The sequence below is a fragment of the Phocoena phocoena genome, chromosome 11 (genome assembly GCF_963924675.1).
Source record: "Phocoena phocoena chromosome 11, mPhoPho1.1, whole genome shotgun sequence".
In the NCBI taxonomy this organism is placed as follows: Eukaryota; Metazoa; Chordata; class Mammalia; order Artiodactyla; family Phocoenidae; genus Phocoena; species Phocoena phocoena.
This window is the reverse complement of record NC_089229.1, coordinates 49,435,479-49,450,567: the sequence shown is the minus strand read 5'-3', so window position 1 is coordinate 49,450,567 and position 15,089 is coordinate 49,435,479. Positions and strand designations below refer to the sequence as shown.

The following is a 15,089-nucleotide window of genomic DNA, read 5'->3' as shown; positions in this document are numbered from 1 at the left end:
TGTATTTAGGAACACTAGATAGCACTTCAACACCATGCTTGCGGGTCATTTTAAACAGCAAAATTACCAACAGAAAGCACAAACATGCAAAAAAAACCGAAAAAAAACATGTGGCTCCAGATAGACTGAGAAGAGGGTGCTTGTTTACAGTATGAGAGCTGAAATAGGCAGAGTGTCACCTGGTGCAGTGTCAGCTGGGAGTGTGTGCAGAATGTGTGCTTTGGGTGATTCAAATATTTCCTGGTTCTTCACATGTCTGCACATGTCATGAAAGCGCTGGAGAATTGATTTGGGGGTTACAACAAATTTTACTCTGCTAATAATGAGAACTGACTGTGTGTACATTTTTTCCATCTCCATTTATTGTCATAACCCTAATTCTGGCTACCATCATTTCTCACTTAGACTGCTGCAATAGCTCTCCTAACTGTTCTCTATCCAGTCTGCTAAATGAAGTTTGGTTCTCTCAAACTGTTTTCCACAGTGTAGATGGAGTAATACTTCTGAAATGTAAATCTGATCATTCCATTTACTCCCCATCTCTACCTCGGATGAGTAGCTTTCCATCACTTTTATTTTATCATTATTATTATTTTTTAATTTTAAAAAATTGTCTGGCCACGCTGTGCAGCGTGTGGGATCTTAGATCCCAGATCGAACCTGCTCCGTCTGCATTGGAAGCGTGGAGTGTTAACCACTGGACTGCCAGGGAAGTTCCTCCCATCACTTTTATTTATTTATTTATTTTAAAACATCTTTATTGGAGTATAATTGCTTTACAGTGATGTGTTAGTTTCTGCTTTATAACAAAGTGAATCAGCTATACATATACATATATCCCCATATCCCCTCCCTCTTGCGTCTCCCTCCCACCCTCCTTATCCCACCCCACTAGGTGGTCACAAAGCACCAAGCTGATCTCGCTGTGCTGTGTGGCTGCTTCCCACTAGCTATCTATTTTACATTTGGTAGTGTATATATGTCAATGCTACTCTCTCACTTCGTCCCAGCTTACCCTTCCCCCTCCCTGTGTCCTCAAGTCCATTCTCTGCGGCTGCGTCTTTATTCTTGTCCTGCCCCTAGGTTCTTCAGAACCATCCTCCCATCACTTTTAGAATAAAGACTAGAATCCTAGTAAGATCTTCAAATCTCTTTAATCTTTTGGCCCCTGCCTACTTGGCCATAACCTCCCCACCCCCCACACACAGTTTCCTTTTCATGCTTAGGATCTCAGTCCTCCCTGATACACAACTTTCATGCCATTCTAGGTCATGTTACTTTGTTATCCCATTATCTTTTCTTTATGCCATATTCCTTTCCTTCATAGCATTTATCTCAGGTCATAACTACATATGTAAGTACTCATGTATGTAGTTTTAAAAAATCAGTATGCCTCTATTCAGCTGTTATGTAAGTTCCAAGATAGCAGGAAACAACTGTGTTTGCTTTTGCCAGCCCTTGTATCCATAGTACCTAGCACAGTAACTGACAAATAAAAGGTTCTCAGTACATAGTGAATGAGTATATACAACCTTTCCCATCTTGACCTCAGCCTACATTTCCATCTTCCTGTTAAGTTTCTATTTCCCTGTGCCTCAGACACACTGAATTGCTTCACTCTGAGGTATTATGCCCCTTACCACCATCATGCACACAAATACATTTAAAATCCCGAACCAGCTTTCCCCATGCAAGCCCTGGTAATCCTTTGAGATCCAAACTAACTATTGGTTCTTTGGTGTGATCCTTGTGAAACACCCTTGAGTGTTTTAGAAAATTTGTGTGAGATTCTTCCATTTACCTGTCTGCTGTGTTAGATGAATAAGTTAAGAGGGGACTGAGTATAAATTTATCGTCTCAGCCCTTAGCCCCATACCTAAAGCAGTAAATGCCTAAGAGACGTTTTACAAATTGACTTTTGAATCTTCCATAGACAGCTTTCAAACAGGTCAAACAATTTCCTTATAAAATTTATAGTGCAAACCTTTTAACACATGAACAGAAGGAACTTTCTGGTTTCAGGGTCACAATTAAAAAGTAGTTCTTCTTATAACCTCATACTATCTCAATCCAGGTTTTCTGAGTTTAAAAAATATCATCTGTTGCTAATTTTGCCGGTGCTCGTTTCAACTTTTAAAAAATGTTTAACCATTAATTATTGATTTTTGAAAATCAGTAGACTTGTTTATTAGAGTATAAGCTCTGAGGCTAGGAGTCGAGACTTATGTCTTACCTGTTCTTTGCTCATAGTCCAGCCTTTGTAGCATCATAACAGGCAGTGAATAAATAAATGGTAAATAAAGGAAGGAATCTGTGTACCAGTATAGTTTCTTCAGAACTATAAAGTAACTTTTTTTTTTTTATTGGGATTACATGCTTTTTTACTTAAATTGATGATCACTATGTTTTCTCTTCAACCAGATGATTAACATTTCAGGGGTTCTTAGAGGTCCTAACTGATATGGTTGTTTAATGGATTTTATCTAAGTAGAATAGTTAAGGTGCTTTTCATGCTTTGTGTGTAGAAGTGCCTGCATTAGTGTTCTATTCAGTTGTTCTTTTAACTTTCTGGAATATTGTGTGGTTTTAATTTCATTTTGTCATCATATAAAATGGGGAGGGGCTTCCAATTAGGAGAACGATGTTAATTTCTAAAAGGCCCATGCTTAATTTACCTTGTATTATCCCAATTTGAACATATGCTTTTCTTTATAAGCAGTTTAATAAGACTTGATAAGAATTGTGCTTGCGCATAGTTTAAAACTTTGTCCTTTGGTAGTGGTTCTTAAGGAAAGGGGGCCGGATGTCAGTTGGAATAACTTTTGGAATCACCTCTTCATCGTTTTGAAAATACATTTGATCCTGGTTGTGGGAGTTGGGGTGGAGGTGAGAATTTGCATTTTGGAATTTTCCTAGTGATTTGTAATATGTAACTCCCAATCCAACACAACAGTATTACACAGGAAGGTATTCTTAATGTTAGTTAAAGACTTCCTAGATAAAATTCAAATCAAATGCAACGAAAAAGTAAAGAGGAGCTTTTCTTCCCCTAAAAGCAGTGATGCAATTACAGCTGACCCCTGAACAATGGGTTTGATCTGCACGGGTTCACTTATATGGGAAATTTTTTCAATAAATATGTACTACATGTACTACACGATCTGTGGTCAGTTGAATCTGCAGATGCGGAAGTGCAGATGTGGACGGTGACTGTAAAGTTATACATGGATTTTTAGCGAGGTGGGGGGAGGGTGACCCCCTTGACCGCCACGTTGTTCCATGGTCAACTTTATTAGAATGAAAGAGCATTCATTGAAGGTCCGGTCAGTAAATTTGAAATCAACACTAACCCGGGGAAAATAATTTTAGCCAATGATACCTTGTTTAGAAGACTAGATCAGGACTTAGATATGAATGATAGCATTGGATTTGAAAACTGTGATTTTTTTATTAGTGCTTAAAAAATTTTAATTACCAACAAATTTTAATTTTTTGACAGGTTTATGGCTACAAATGATTTGATGACAGAACTGCAGAAAGATTCCATCAAGTTGGATGATGATAGTGAAAGGAAGGTAGTGAAAATGATTTTGAAGTTACTGGAAGATAAAAATGGAGAGGTACAGAATTTAGCTGTCAAATGGTAAGTTGTTTTTTACTTGCTTCCTACCGCCTTCACTTTCCTTTAAAAAATTCAGTGTAATAACTGGTAAATTATCTTAGTCTTGTACTATGTCTTTCTGGAGTTTTTCTTTAGAATTTGTAGGTGATTTGGTTTAGTATTTGTACTTGGTACATGAGACACATTTCCTTATATGTAGTTTCTGTATTGGCTGGACATGTTATTTTGATTTTTATGAAATACATGTAGGAAACTCCAGAAAGAGTAATTCTCTTACTTGTTTGGCCAGGTTTTTTAGCTAGGTTAAAAGACCTATCCATCTCTGTATTCCTGGGAGGAGGGGTGGTTTTAAGAACCAATGACAAGGAAGTAAAAAATAAGACTTGATAAAGGATAGCAACAGTTAAAACCATAGTTTAATTGACACTGATGATACAGTAGTTACAAAGAATCTCCTAAAAATTGAGAATTCCAGTTACCTTTGTGTGTATGGTGCATTGACAGCATCTTGTTAGGTGTGATATTGACCACTGGACTCTTATTCTTAGTTAAAGGTACAGAATTTGAGTTCTTGGTAAATTGTATTAGTGCATCTATTTAATTTATGCATACCAAATATTAGAAACCCTTAAAAATTTACAAGTAAGTTATTAGTAAGTATAACTTCTGGTTTCATATAAAAATTAAATTATAGAATTTTATGTCATTTTGTATGGCATATAATATCTGGTATCAATTTAAGTAAAGTATTGTCTCATTACCTTTGTTGGATTTTCTTATAAAGGCTTTACATTTATTTTAGGCTAAGGTTTTACATATCCTCTGTAAAAAGAGGCAAAAGTATGAGAAATCATTGGTCAGCATAGAATTTCTAGACATGTAGTACAACTTTCTTTAACTTGGGACATTAGCAAGTTTAAAATCAAATGGATCTTCAAAAAATGGTAAGTTGCAGAATAATGCGAACGAGTCTAGTTTTACTTAAATAATTATTTTTCATCTTTTGTTTCTTTTGCCATGTGCTTATTAATAAACAAAATTGTTTGGTTCAAATTATGTGCTGAGCAATAAGCAGCCTTTAAAAATGATAATAAAATGTAGGCTTTGTCCCAGATTGAGAGGTGAGAGGTACACAGGTCTTTATTCACTTGAGTATGAATCTTGTTAGAAACCTGATCGTTTGAGCTTTTGATGATCTTTTATACTTAAAATTTAACAGGTTGGGGGGAAAATGACGTATATTCAGGAAAATAAGAGAGGAATTAAGATATTAACAAAAGTAATATATTAGGTGATAAAACCCAGGAACTGATTCTTGGAGGAGGGAAAATCCTAATAGATAGAAATTGGAAAATTTATCAAAGAACTCATCACCCAAAAAAAACTCATGCCCAGAAATCTTTCACACAACTCTGAAACCTGGAAGAGCAGGTAATTCCAGTATAGATAGTTTTTGAACTATTTCAGAACATAAAGTATGAAAACCTTCCAGTCTTATTTTTAAACCAAATACTGATGATAAATTCTGACTAAATACAACACTAAAAAAGAAAACTACACACCCGTTTCATTTAAATGTTCAAAATAAAATCCAACAATACATTAAGTATAATATAATTTGACCAAGTGAGGTTCATTCATCCCAAGAGTATAAGGACAGTTTAATATTATGTGCTTTATTAATATTTTTATTCCATCATGTTAATAGATCAGAGGAAGAAAAGAATAATGTAAACAGTAAGAATTCAATGAAGGAACTGGATGTAAAATTAATGAACAAAAATAAGTAGCCTTCACATAAGCAAATAAGCAGTTAGAAGATATGGAAGCAAATGTCCATTTATTATAGTAACAGAAAGACAAAATGCCTAGCAATAAATGTGACAAGAAATGTTACAGTGGTGACTTTGGGTGAGGGTGTTGCATGGTTTAAGGTAAGGTTACAATTTTCTTTTTAAAAACTTTCTTTTATAGAAGAAAAACTTTACTCTTGACCAATAACAAAAACATACTCGCAGAAAAGTGTACTTGGAACCAATGGAAAGACGTCTCAGGTCCTTGGATAGGATAACTCAACAGGGTTGTCAGTTCTCTCCGGGTTATTTTAATGCTAACTTAATTCTAAAAATCAGTAAGTTTTTCCCACAAGCTAGACAAGTTGATTCTAAAGTATATTTTCGTGGAAGGGAGAGAAGAGGGACAGGGTATTTGCTCAAGATAGACAAAAAATTCCCTGAAAATTTCTGGAGTTGGAGGTGTGTTGGCTAGCCCTACTAGATACGAAAACATACTATTACGTTTATCTAATGAAAGCAGTGAGGTAGTGAGGCATTAATAGACCAGTAGTGTAAAATAGAATGGAAAATATTCGATACATGATACAGTTGGTGGCATCATGAGAAAAGCTGGACCTTTTTTCAAAACACTGGATAACCATTTGAAAAAGATAAAATTGTGTCCTTACCTCACAACTTCCCTACTTAAGGTCAATATTGTTCACCTTAAACTGGTTTTATGTTGGATGTATTAGTGTTTTGTGACTTTTTATTACTGATTAGTAGTTCACTGATAGCACAATGATATCTTCCTAGGTTTGGCTATTGTGAATAAAGAGACAGTGAACACTCTTGTGTGAGTCCTTTTCAGGACATGTGTCCTTATTCCTTAGGAAGAGTGAAATTGCTTTTGTCCATTTAGATTTTTAAGAAACTGTGGAATTGTTTGCCAAAGTATTTTTACCATTTTACGTGAAAGTACCAGTTGTTCCACATTATCATCAGCAGTTGGTTGTGTCACTCTTCTTTTTTTTTTTTGGGCCGCGGCATGCGGGATCTTAGTTCCCCTACCAGGCGTGGAAGCCTGTAGTCTTAACCACTGGACCACCAAGGAAATCCCGGTTGTGTCACTCCTTAATTTTAGCTATTCCAGTTGGTGTATAGGTGTAGTTTTAATTTACATTACCCTGATGACTAATGATGTCTAATGTCATTTTGTCTATTGGCCATTTATTTAGTTTTTTGTGGACTTTTCCCTGTTTTTAAAATTGAGGCTGTCTTTTTACTATTGAATTATAGGAGTTCATATATTCTGGATATAGGTCCTTTGGCACATATATGTCTTATAGTATTTTCTCCCAATTTGATGATCTTAAGTTTTTAATTTAAAATTTAGTTTAGTTTGATTTAATTTATAAATTAATTTCAACTTTTATGGTTATTGCTTTCTGTGCTGAAGAAATCTTTATGTTGCAAAGATTTTTCTCTTGTGTTTTCATCTAAAAGCTTTGTAGTTTCAGCTTTTATTTTTAGTCCTGTGATCTAGAATTAATTTTTGTGAAGTAGGAATTGAGCTGTTTTTTTTTTCTATATGGAAATACAGTTGTTGAAGTACCAATTTATTGAAAACATCTTCGTTTCGGTACTGAATTGCTTTGACATCTCTGTCAAAGTCAGTTGACTATAAAAGTGTAAGTCTATTTCTAGACTATTCTGTTCCGCTGATCTATTTGTCTGTTCTAATGCCAGTACCATACAGTTTTATTAGCATAGCTCAGGCTTTTTCAGGCTTGGCGCTGTTGAGTTTTGGGGCCAGATAATTCTTTGTTATGGCAAGGTATCTTGTGTATTGCGTGTGTTGTTGGATGTTTAGCAGTATCTGAACCTTTACCCACTATTTTTGCCAGTAGCATTCCTTCATCCTCCAGTAGGAACAACCAAAAATGTCTCCAGACTTTGCCAAATGTCTGTGGAAGGGCAAAAGTCACTGGTTGAGAAACGCTGGTGTAGATCTGTAGAAGTCTGAAGTAAGGTAGTGTAAGTTCTCTAGCTTCATTCTTTTCTCAAGAGTATTTTGATTTTTTAAGTTCTCTGTATTTCCATGTAAATTTTAGAATGTTAATTTCTGTTTTTAAAAGTAAGCTTGCTCAAATTTTGATTCAGATTGTGTGGAAGCTGTAGAAATATTAGGAGAGAATCAACAATTAACAATACTGAATCTCGTAACTGCAAACTGTACTATCTCTTAATTATTACAGTAATTTTTGTTGATTCCTGGGGATAGTCTATCTAAACAATCGTCATCAGTGAATATCCCCCTCTTTCGATCCTGATTTTGGTAATTTGTGATTTCTCTTTTTTTCCCCCCTCAATTCATTTAATCAGGGACTTACCAACTTTACTAATCTTATCAAAGAACTGACTTTAGGGTTTGTTATTTTCCCTATTGTCTGTTGCCTTATTTAACTGATTGCTTCTCTTTTATTATTCCTTTCTTTCCACTCATTTTTTTCCTTTCTAATTCTTAAACATTTAAAGGTATATATTCTCGTCTAAGTAAATTGTGGTATTTTTATTATTTCAGTTTGAAATATTTTTAATCTCCATTGTGATTATTTAGAAGCAATTTTCAAATATTTGGAGACTATCTAGATCTTTATTTTTATTTTTAATGGTTTCTAATTTAATTGCATATGGTCAGAGAACCATACTCTTTAAGGTTTCAGGGAGGTTTATTTGTTTTGGTTTCTTTTGTCTACTCATTGAGATTGGTTTTATGGTTCAGCATATGATAGGTCTTGGTGGATGAGGATGTTCCCTGTCCACTTGAAAGCGTATTCTACAGTAGTTGGGTATGGTATATTATAAATGTTAGGTCAGGGTAGCTGATAGTGTTGTTCAGATTTATATCCTTTGTGATTGTTTTTTCTTTTCTTAATATTAAATACCGAGAAAGGAGTGTTAAAATTTCCAACTATAATTGTCAATTTATCTGTTTTTCTCTTTAATGCCAATTTTTGCTTCATGTATTTTAAAGTATGATTAGGGGCATACGCATTTATAATTATGTCTTCCTAATGTTTGATGTTTTTATGAGTATAAAATGTTTCTTTGTAAATATATTTGGAATATATTTTTTCTTGGAATATATTTTTTCTTATGTTCATATAGCTGCTCCAGTTTTTTTTTTTAAGATTAGTGTATCTTTCTCTATTTCAGTTTTTAATCTGTTTTTAGTTGTATTTGTTTATTTTTTGGCTGCATTGGGTCTTTGTTGCTGCTCGCGAGGGCTTTCTCTAGTTGAGGTGAGTGGGGGCTACTCTTCGTTGCGGTGCACCGGCTTCTTTCTCATTGCGGTGGCTTCCCTTGTTGTGGAGCACCAGCTCTAGGTGTGCGGGCTTCAGTAGTTGTGGCACGCGGGCTAAGTAGCTGTGGCTCACGGGCTGTAGAGAGCAGGCTCAGTGGTTGTGGCGCACGGGTTTAGTTGCTCCGCGGCGTGTGGGATCTTCCTGGACCAGGGATCGAACCCGTGTCCCCTGCATTGGCAGGCGGATTCTTAACCTTTGTGCCACCAGGGAAGTCCTGGTTTTAAAATTATGCGTCTTGTAGACAGCAGATGGTTAGGTCTTGCTTTTTTTTCTTCTATTTAGTTTCATAATTTCTTCCCTTTGATATGAGTGTTTTAGTCCATTGTTGTTTATTGTAAGTATTGATGTAGTTAGATTTAGGTGTGACATTTTACTTTTTTTTTTCCATTTGTTTCTTTTGTTGTGTGTTTTTTTGGGGGGAGTTTGTTTTTAATTGTTTTTTTTTCATGCCTTCTTTTGGGTTAATCAAATATTTTGTAGCAGCAGTTCTCAAAGTTTGATTTGGGGGTCCCTGGGACATCTGTGACCACGAAAGTTCAAAACTTAATATGAGTAATACTAAGGTGTTATTCACCCTTTGATGCTCATTTTCCCATAAGTATACGGTATAATTTGCTCATTTTCCCATAAGTATATGGTATAATTTCCACAGGCTACATGACACATTATATCACAAAAAATTGAATGCAAAAGCAGATGTGAGAATCCAGTTATTTTAAGCCCAAACATTAGTTTGCAAAAATGTGAAACAGCTATTTTTCTCATTTTTTGTTTTTTTGGAAAATATAGTTATTCCTTTAAAATGTTAAATTTATGTTAACATGTGCCTTTATTATCGTTACTTTTAATTTTTAATGTGGTAAGCATTGACAGATACATACAGCCCACATAAAGAAAAATTCTTTGGTGTCTTCATTGATTTTCAAACTGTTAAAAGGGTTCCTGAAACCAAAAGTTGGGAAGTGTCTTGTTTTATAATATTTAATTTTGATTTCGTCTGTTGACGTTTCAGATACATCATCTTTGTGTTATTTTAAAAATTGTCACTCTAGGCTATGGATTATAAATTGCATCTTAAATTTACCACAGTCTTAAAAGTTAATATTGTACCACTTGATATAAATTATATAAACCTTGAAATAACATTTTTCCATTTACCTTCCTCCTGGCTATGTGCTACTATTGTTTTTTAAATTTGTGTGTGTGTGTCCATAATACAGTATTATTGATAGTTGTGAGAAAAAATATATAGTCTCTTAAATGTAGCCTTTTAGGTATACACACATTTACCATTTCTGGTGATCTTTATTCCTTTCTGTAAATCTGAGTTATCATTTGGTTTAATTTACCTTTAGCCTAAAGAACTTCCCTTGGCAATTTCTGTAGTATAGGTCTGGTTGCCATGTAGTCTCAGCTTTTATCTGAAGTTTTTAATATAAATTTTTATTATTCTACATTTTTAAAGGGTGATTTCACGGAATATGGAATTCTAGGCAGACACTTTTTTCCATCTGTTTTTAGTTCCATCATTATGCATTCAAATTGTTGTTTTCTAAAATAGAGTTTTAGAGATTTTGTAATTGTTATCTGCAGGAGGTTTAGTCCAACAAAGCTATTTTGCCATTTTAGAAGCTACAAGTCTTTAAATTCATTTTTGGAATTGCTTTTATTTTCAATCCCAATTTATATTGTTTCACATTAGGTCTCTGCATATATGCCATGTCTCTTATTATCATTTCCATCCATTTGGATTGCGCTGTTTTGGGATTTCTCCAACCTTTCTGTTTATTTTTCTTCTTTCTTTTTTTAAATTTATTTTTTATTTATTTACATCTTCATTTACATCTTTATTAGAGTATAATTGCTTTACAATTGTGTGTTAGTTTCTGCTTTATGACAAAGTGAATCAGTTATACATATACATATGTTCCCATATCTCTTCCCTCTTGTGTCTCCCTCCCTCCCACCCTCCCTATCCCACCCCTCTAGGCGGTCACAAAGCACGAGCTGATCTCCCTGTGCTATGCGGCTGCTTCCCGCTAGCTATATACCTTACATTTGGTAGTGTATATATGTCCATGCCTCTCTCTCACTTTGTCACACTTACCCTTCCCCCTCCCCATATCCTCAAGTCCATTCTCTAGTAGGTCTGTGTCTTTATTCCTCTCTTAACCCTAGGTTCTTCATGACATTTTTTTTCCCTTAAATTCCATATATATGTGTTAGCATACGGTATTTGTCTTTCTCTTACGGACTTACTTCACTCTGTATGACAGACTCTAGGTCTATCCACCTCATTACAAATAGCTCAATTTCGTTTCTTTTTATGGCCGAGTAATATTCCATTGTATACATGTGCCACATCTTCTTTATCCATTCATCCGATGATGGACACTTAGGTTGTTTCCATATCTGAGCTATTGTAAATAGAGTTGCAGTGACCATTTTGGTACATGACTCTTTTTGAATTATGGTTTTCTCAGGGTATATGCCCAGTAGTGGGATTGCTGGGTCATATGGGAGTTCTATTTGTAGTTTTTTAAGGAACCTCCATAGTGGCTGTACCAATTCACATTCCCACCAGCAGTGCAAGAGTGTTCCCTTTTCTCCACACCCTCTCCAGCATTTATTGTTCGTAGATTTTTTGATGATGGCCATTCTGACTGGTGTGAGATGATATCTCATTGTAGTTTTGATTTGCATTTCTCTAACGATTAACGATGTTGAGCATTCTTTCATGTGTTTGTTGGAAATCTGTATGTCTTCTTTGGAGAAATGTCTATTTAGGTCTTCTGCCCATTTTTGGATTGGGTTGTTTGTTTTTTCGTTACTGAGCTGCATGAGCTGCTTATAAATTTTGGAGATTAATCCTTCGTCAGTTGCTTCATTTGCAAATATTTTCTCCCATTCTGAGGGTTGTCTTTTGGTCTTGTTTATGGTTTCCTTTGCTGTGCAAAAGCTTTGAAGTTTCATTAGGTCCCATTTGTTTATTTTTGTTTTTATTTCCATTTCTCTAGGAGGTGGGTCCAAAAGGATCTTGCTGTGATTTATGTCATAGAGTGTTCTGCCTGTGTTTTCCTCTTAAGAGTTTGATATTTTCTGGCCTTACATTTAGGTCTTTAATCCATTTTGAGCTTATTTTTGTGTATGGTGGTAGGGAGTGATCAAATCTCATACTTTTACGTGTACCTGTCCAGTTTTCCCAGCACCACTTATTGAAGAGGCTGTCCTTTCTCCACTGTACATTCCTGCCTCCTTTATCAAGGATAAGGTGACCATATGTGCGTGGGTTTATCTCTGGGCTTTCCATCCTGTTCCATTGATCTGTCTTTCTTTTTTTGTGCTAGTAGCATACTGTCTTGATTTCTGTAGCTTTGTAGTATAGTCTGAAGTCAGGGAGCCTGATTCCTCCAGCTCCGTTTTTCGTTCTGAAGATTGCTTTGGCTATTCGGGGTCTTTTGTGTTTCCATACAAATTGTGAAATTTTTTGTTCTAGTTCTGTGAAAGATGCCAGTGGTAGTTTGATAGGGATTGCATTGAATCTGTAGATTGTTTTGGGTAGTTGAGTCATTTTCACAATGTTGATTCTTCCGATCCAAGAACATGGTATATCTCTCCATCTATTTGTATCATCTTTAATTTCTTTCATCAGTGTCTTATAATTTTCTGCATACAGGTCTTTTGTCTCCTTAGGTAGGTTTATTCCTAGATATTTTATTCTTTTTGTTGCAATGGTAAATGGGAGTGTTTGCTTAATTTCTCTTTCAGATTTTTCATCCTTAGTGTATAGGAATGCCAGAGATTTCTGTGCATTAATTTTGTATCCTGCTACTTTGCCAAATTCATTGATTAGCTCTAGTAGTTTTCTGGTAGCATCTTTAGGATTCTCTATGTATAGTATCATGTCATCTGCAAACAGTGACACCTTTACTTCTTCTTTTCTGATTTGGATTCCTTTTATTTCCTTTTCTTCTCTGATTGCTGTGGCTAAAACTTCCAAAACTTTGTTGAATAATAGTGGTGAGAGTGGGCAACCTTGTCTTGTTCCTGATCTTAGTGGAAATGGTTTCAGGTTTTCACCATCGAGGACAGTGTTGGCTGTGGGTTTGTCATATATGGCCTTTATTATGTTGAGGAAAATTCCCTGTAATTCCCCAGATCATACTGCCTACTACTTTTCTAGTCAGGCAGTCAGCTGTTATTTATTGAGAATCTGTATGTGAAACAACGATCTGAGCATTTATCAAATTAAATTATTTTCATCATGTCACTAATGCTTGAGAAAATGCATTGGCTCTCAACTTTACCACATCACATTTAAATTCATTGGCCTAACTTTAAAGATTCTCCTTAATATCCCAGGTGTTTGCCTTTCCTATTTTGTGTTTCATCTGCCTTTTGCATCAAGCAATTCTTTTGACTTCTCATTCCTTTCAGCATGTATTCTGTTCATTTTAGTCTCTCATCTGAAGTGCTCTTTTTTCTAACTATACCCCATAAATACAAGTACCTAAAAATCTGTCTCCAAGGTGCAGTCTCCTGTCTGTAAATAAATACTAACATTGAAATTAAAAGTTGTTTTCTTTTTTTTAATTGTGCAGAGTAGTGAATGCCTGCATCATTTCTAAAGTAGTTATGTGAGTTCCTTACATCACCAACCAGATGGTAAAGTTTTGAAGATAGGGGCCATACTTTTGTTATTCAATACAGTCTTGAATACAATGGCTCCTCAATGAATAGTCATGCAATAAACATTATCTCCAATGTGCTAAATTCTGTGGCAAGGACACAGGTGGAAGAGCTTTTCCCAGTTACTTGATACTTTCAAAATTTAAACAAGAAAATAAAAAGAATATAAATTTTTTGGTTCATGAGTTGGAGTTGGTGATAGATGGTAGGAAGGAAGGGTCACAGTTGGGAAAATGTGATACACTGGATGGAATTTCTATTGCAGGTAAATCATAGGATCCTTGTTAGGAGCAGACTCCTAATTAGCCTTATTATTAAAAGATGTTGTGTGTATTTGAAGGGTTTGTCGGGAGAGGGTGAAAGCATCTTCGAGTTTCATGATACTGTGATGAAAATAAGTGGGAAAAAATTGGAAACTGCAAAGAGCTTATTAAGAATTTTTTAACACTCTTATTCATATACTATCTATGTTACAGGCACAGCATTTATTTCGTGTTGACAGTTGCTAGGCAGAAAAGTTAATGTTTTCACTTATCTGTTTTTCTGTTTATCTAAATTAAAAAAATGTTTTTTCTTCCTTATGTTACAGTCTTGGCCCTTTAGTGAGTAAAGTGAAAGAATACCAAGTAGAGACAATTGTAGATACCCTCTGCACTAACATGCTTTCTGATAAGGAGCAACTTCGAGATATTTCGAGTATTGGCCTTAAAACAGTAATTGGAGAACTCCCTCCAGCTTCCAGTGGTAAGCAAGAATGCTTTTTTCTCCTATTTCCCTTTTATAAATGGAGGTATTTCTCCTCCACCGTTTTTTTTTTTTTTCCTCCTGACCAGGGAGGGAGAGAGGTATCTATCCCTAAAAGATCTTTGTAAAAAAATGTCCAGAGTCTTATTTTTGCTTAAAAATATTATTTTGATTGAATTTAAGTATCTCTTTGGAATACCAGTTCTGAAGGATTTTTATGTTGGAATAAGATTTTATATTGTATTAAATGTGACTTGCAGAATAGAGTTAAGCCAGCCTATGCAATGAGAGAAAAGGTAACCAAAATCATGAGTTATTTCTGATTAGCTTTCTATTTTCAGTGTTAATTTTGCTTTGCTTTAGAATTTATGATGTAAAACTTAGCACCATTAAGACAGCTGTGAAAGAGTTCAATTTACTAGTATCTTTAATTACGGCTGAGCCTTTTATAGCTACTTATAATTTTTTTTTAATTTAAAACTACAATTAACGAATTTGTCAAGTAATTAGCTTTTGACCTCTGACAGATGTTTATGTAATGTAAGTTTTAGAATTTGTCTTGACTGCTAAGCTACAGGCTAAAATTTCAGGCTAAAGTTACTGTCTCATCTGCAAATGGGGTGGAATTACTCTCTTTCATGGAAAGAGGTATATTGGTAATAATGTAGTCTTAGTATGTAGTTTTCACTCATTTACTTAATAAATATTTATTATTCTCTATGCTAGGTATCGTGCTACATAGTGCGTGTATATTATTTCACTGTCTAAAAATGTCAGTCATATGGGAGGTCTTAAATGTAGATTGTTGATAAGGGAACTGAAATTCAGAGATTAAGTTAATTCATCCAAAGTTTTGATTACCTGGTTGGATGAAGGTTCATACCCATTATC

General features: G+C 34.9%; 1 protein-coding gene across 1 annotated transcript in view; it reads left to right on the top strand.

Moving 5' to 3' along the window:
• The window catches only part of CAND1 (cullin associated and neddylation dissociated 1), a 52,768-nt gene that overhangs the window by 19,280 nt on the left and 18,399 nt on the right, over positions 1 to 15,089 (top strand). The window contains exons 2-3 of the mRNA XM_065886796.1: positions 3,500 to 3,643; positions 14,044 to 14,198. Coding sequence (XP_065742868.1) covers positions 3,500 to 3,643; positions 14,044 to 14,198 — 299 coding nt within the window. The remainder of the gene's footprint in view (positions 1 to 3,499; positions 3,644 to 14,043; positions 14,199 to 15,089) is intronic.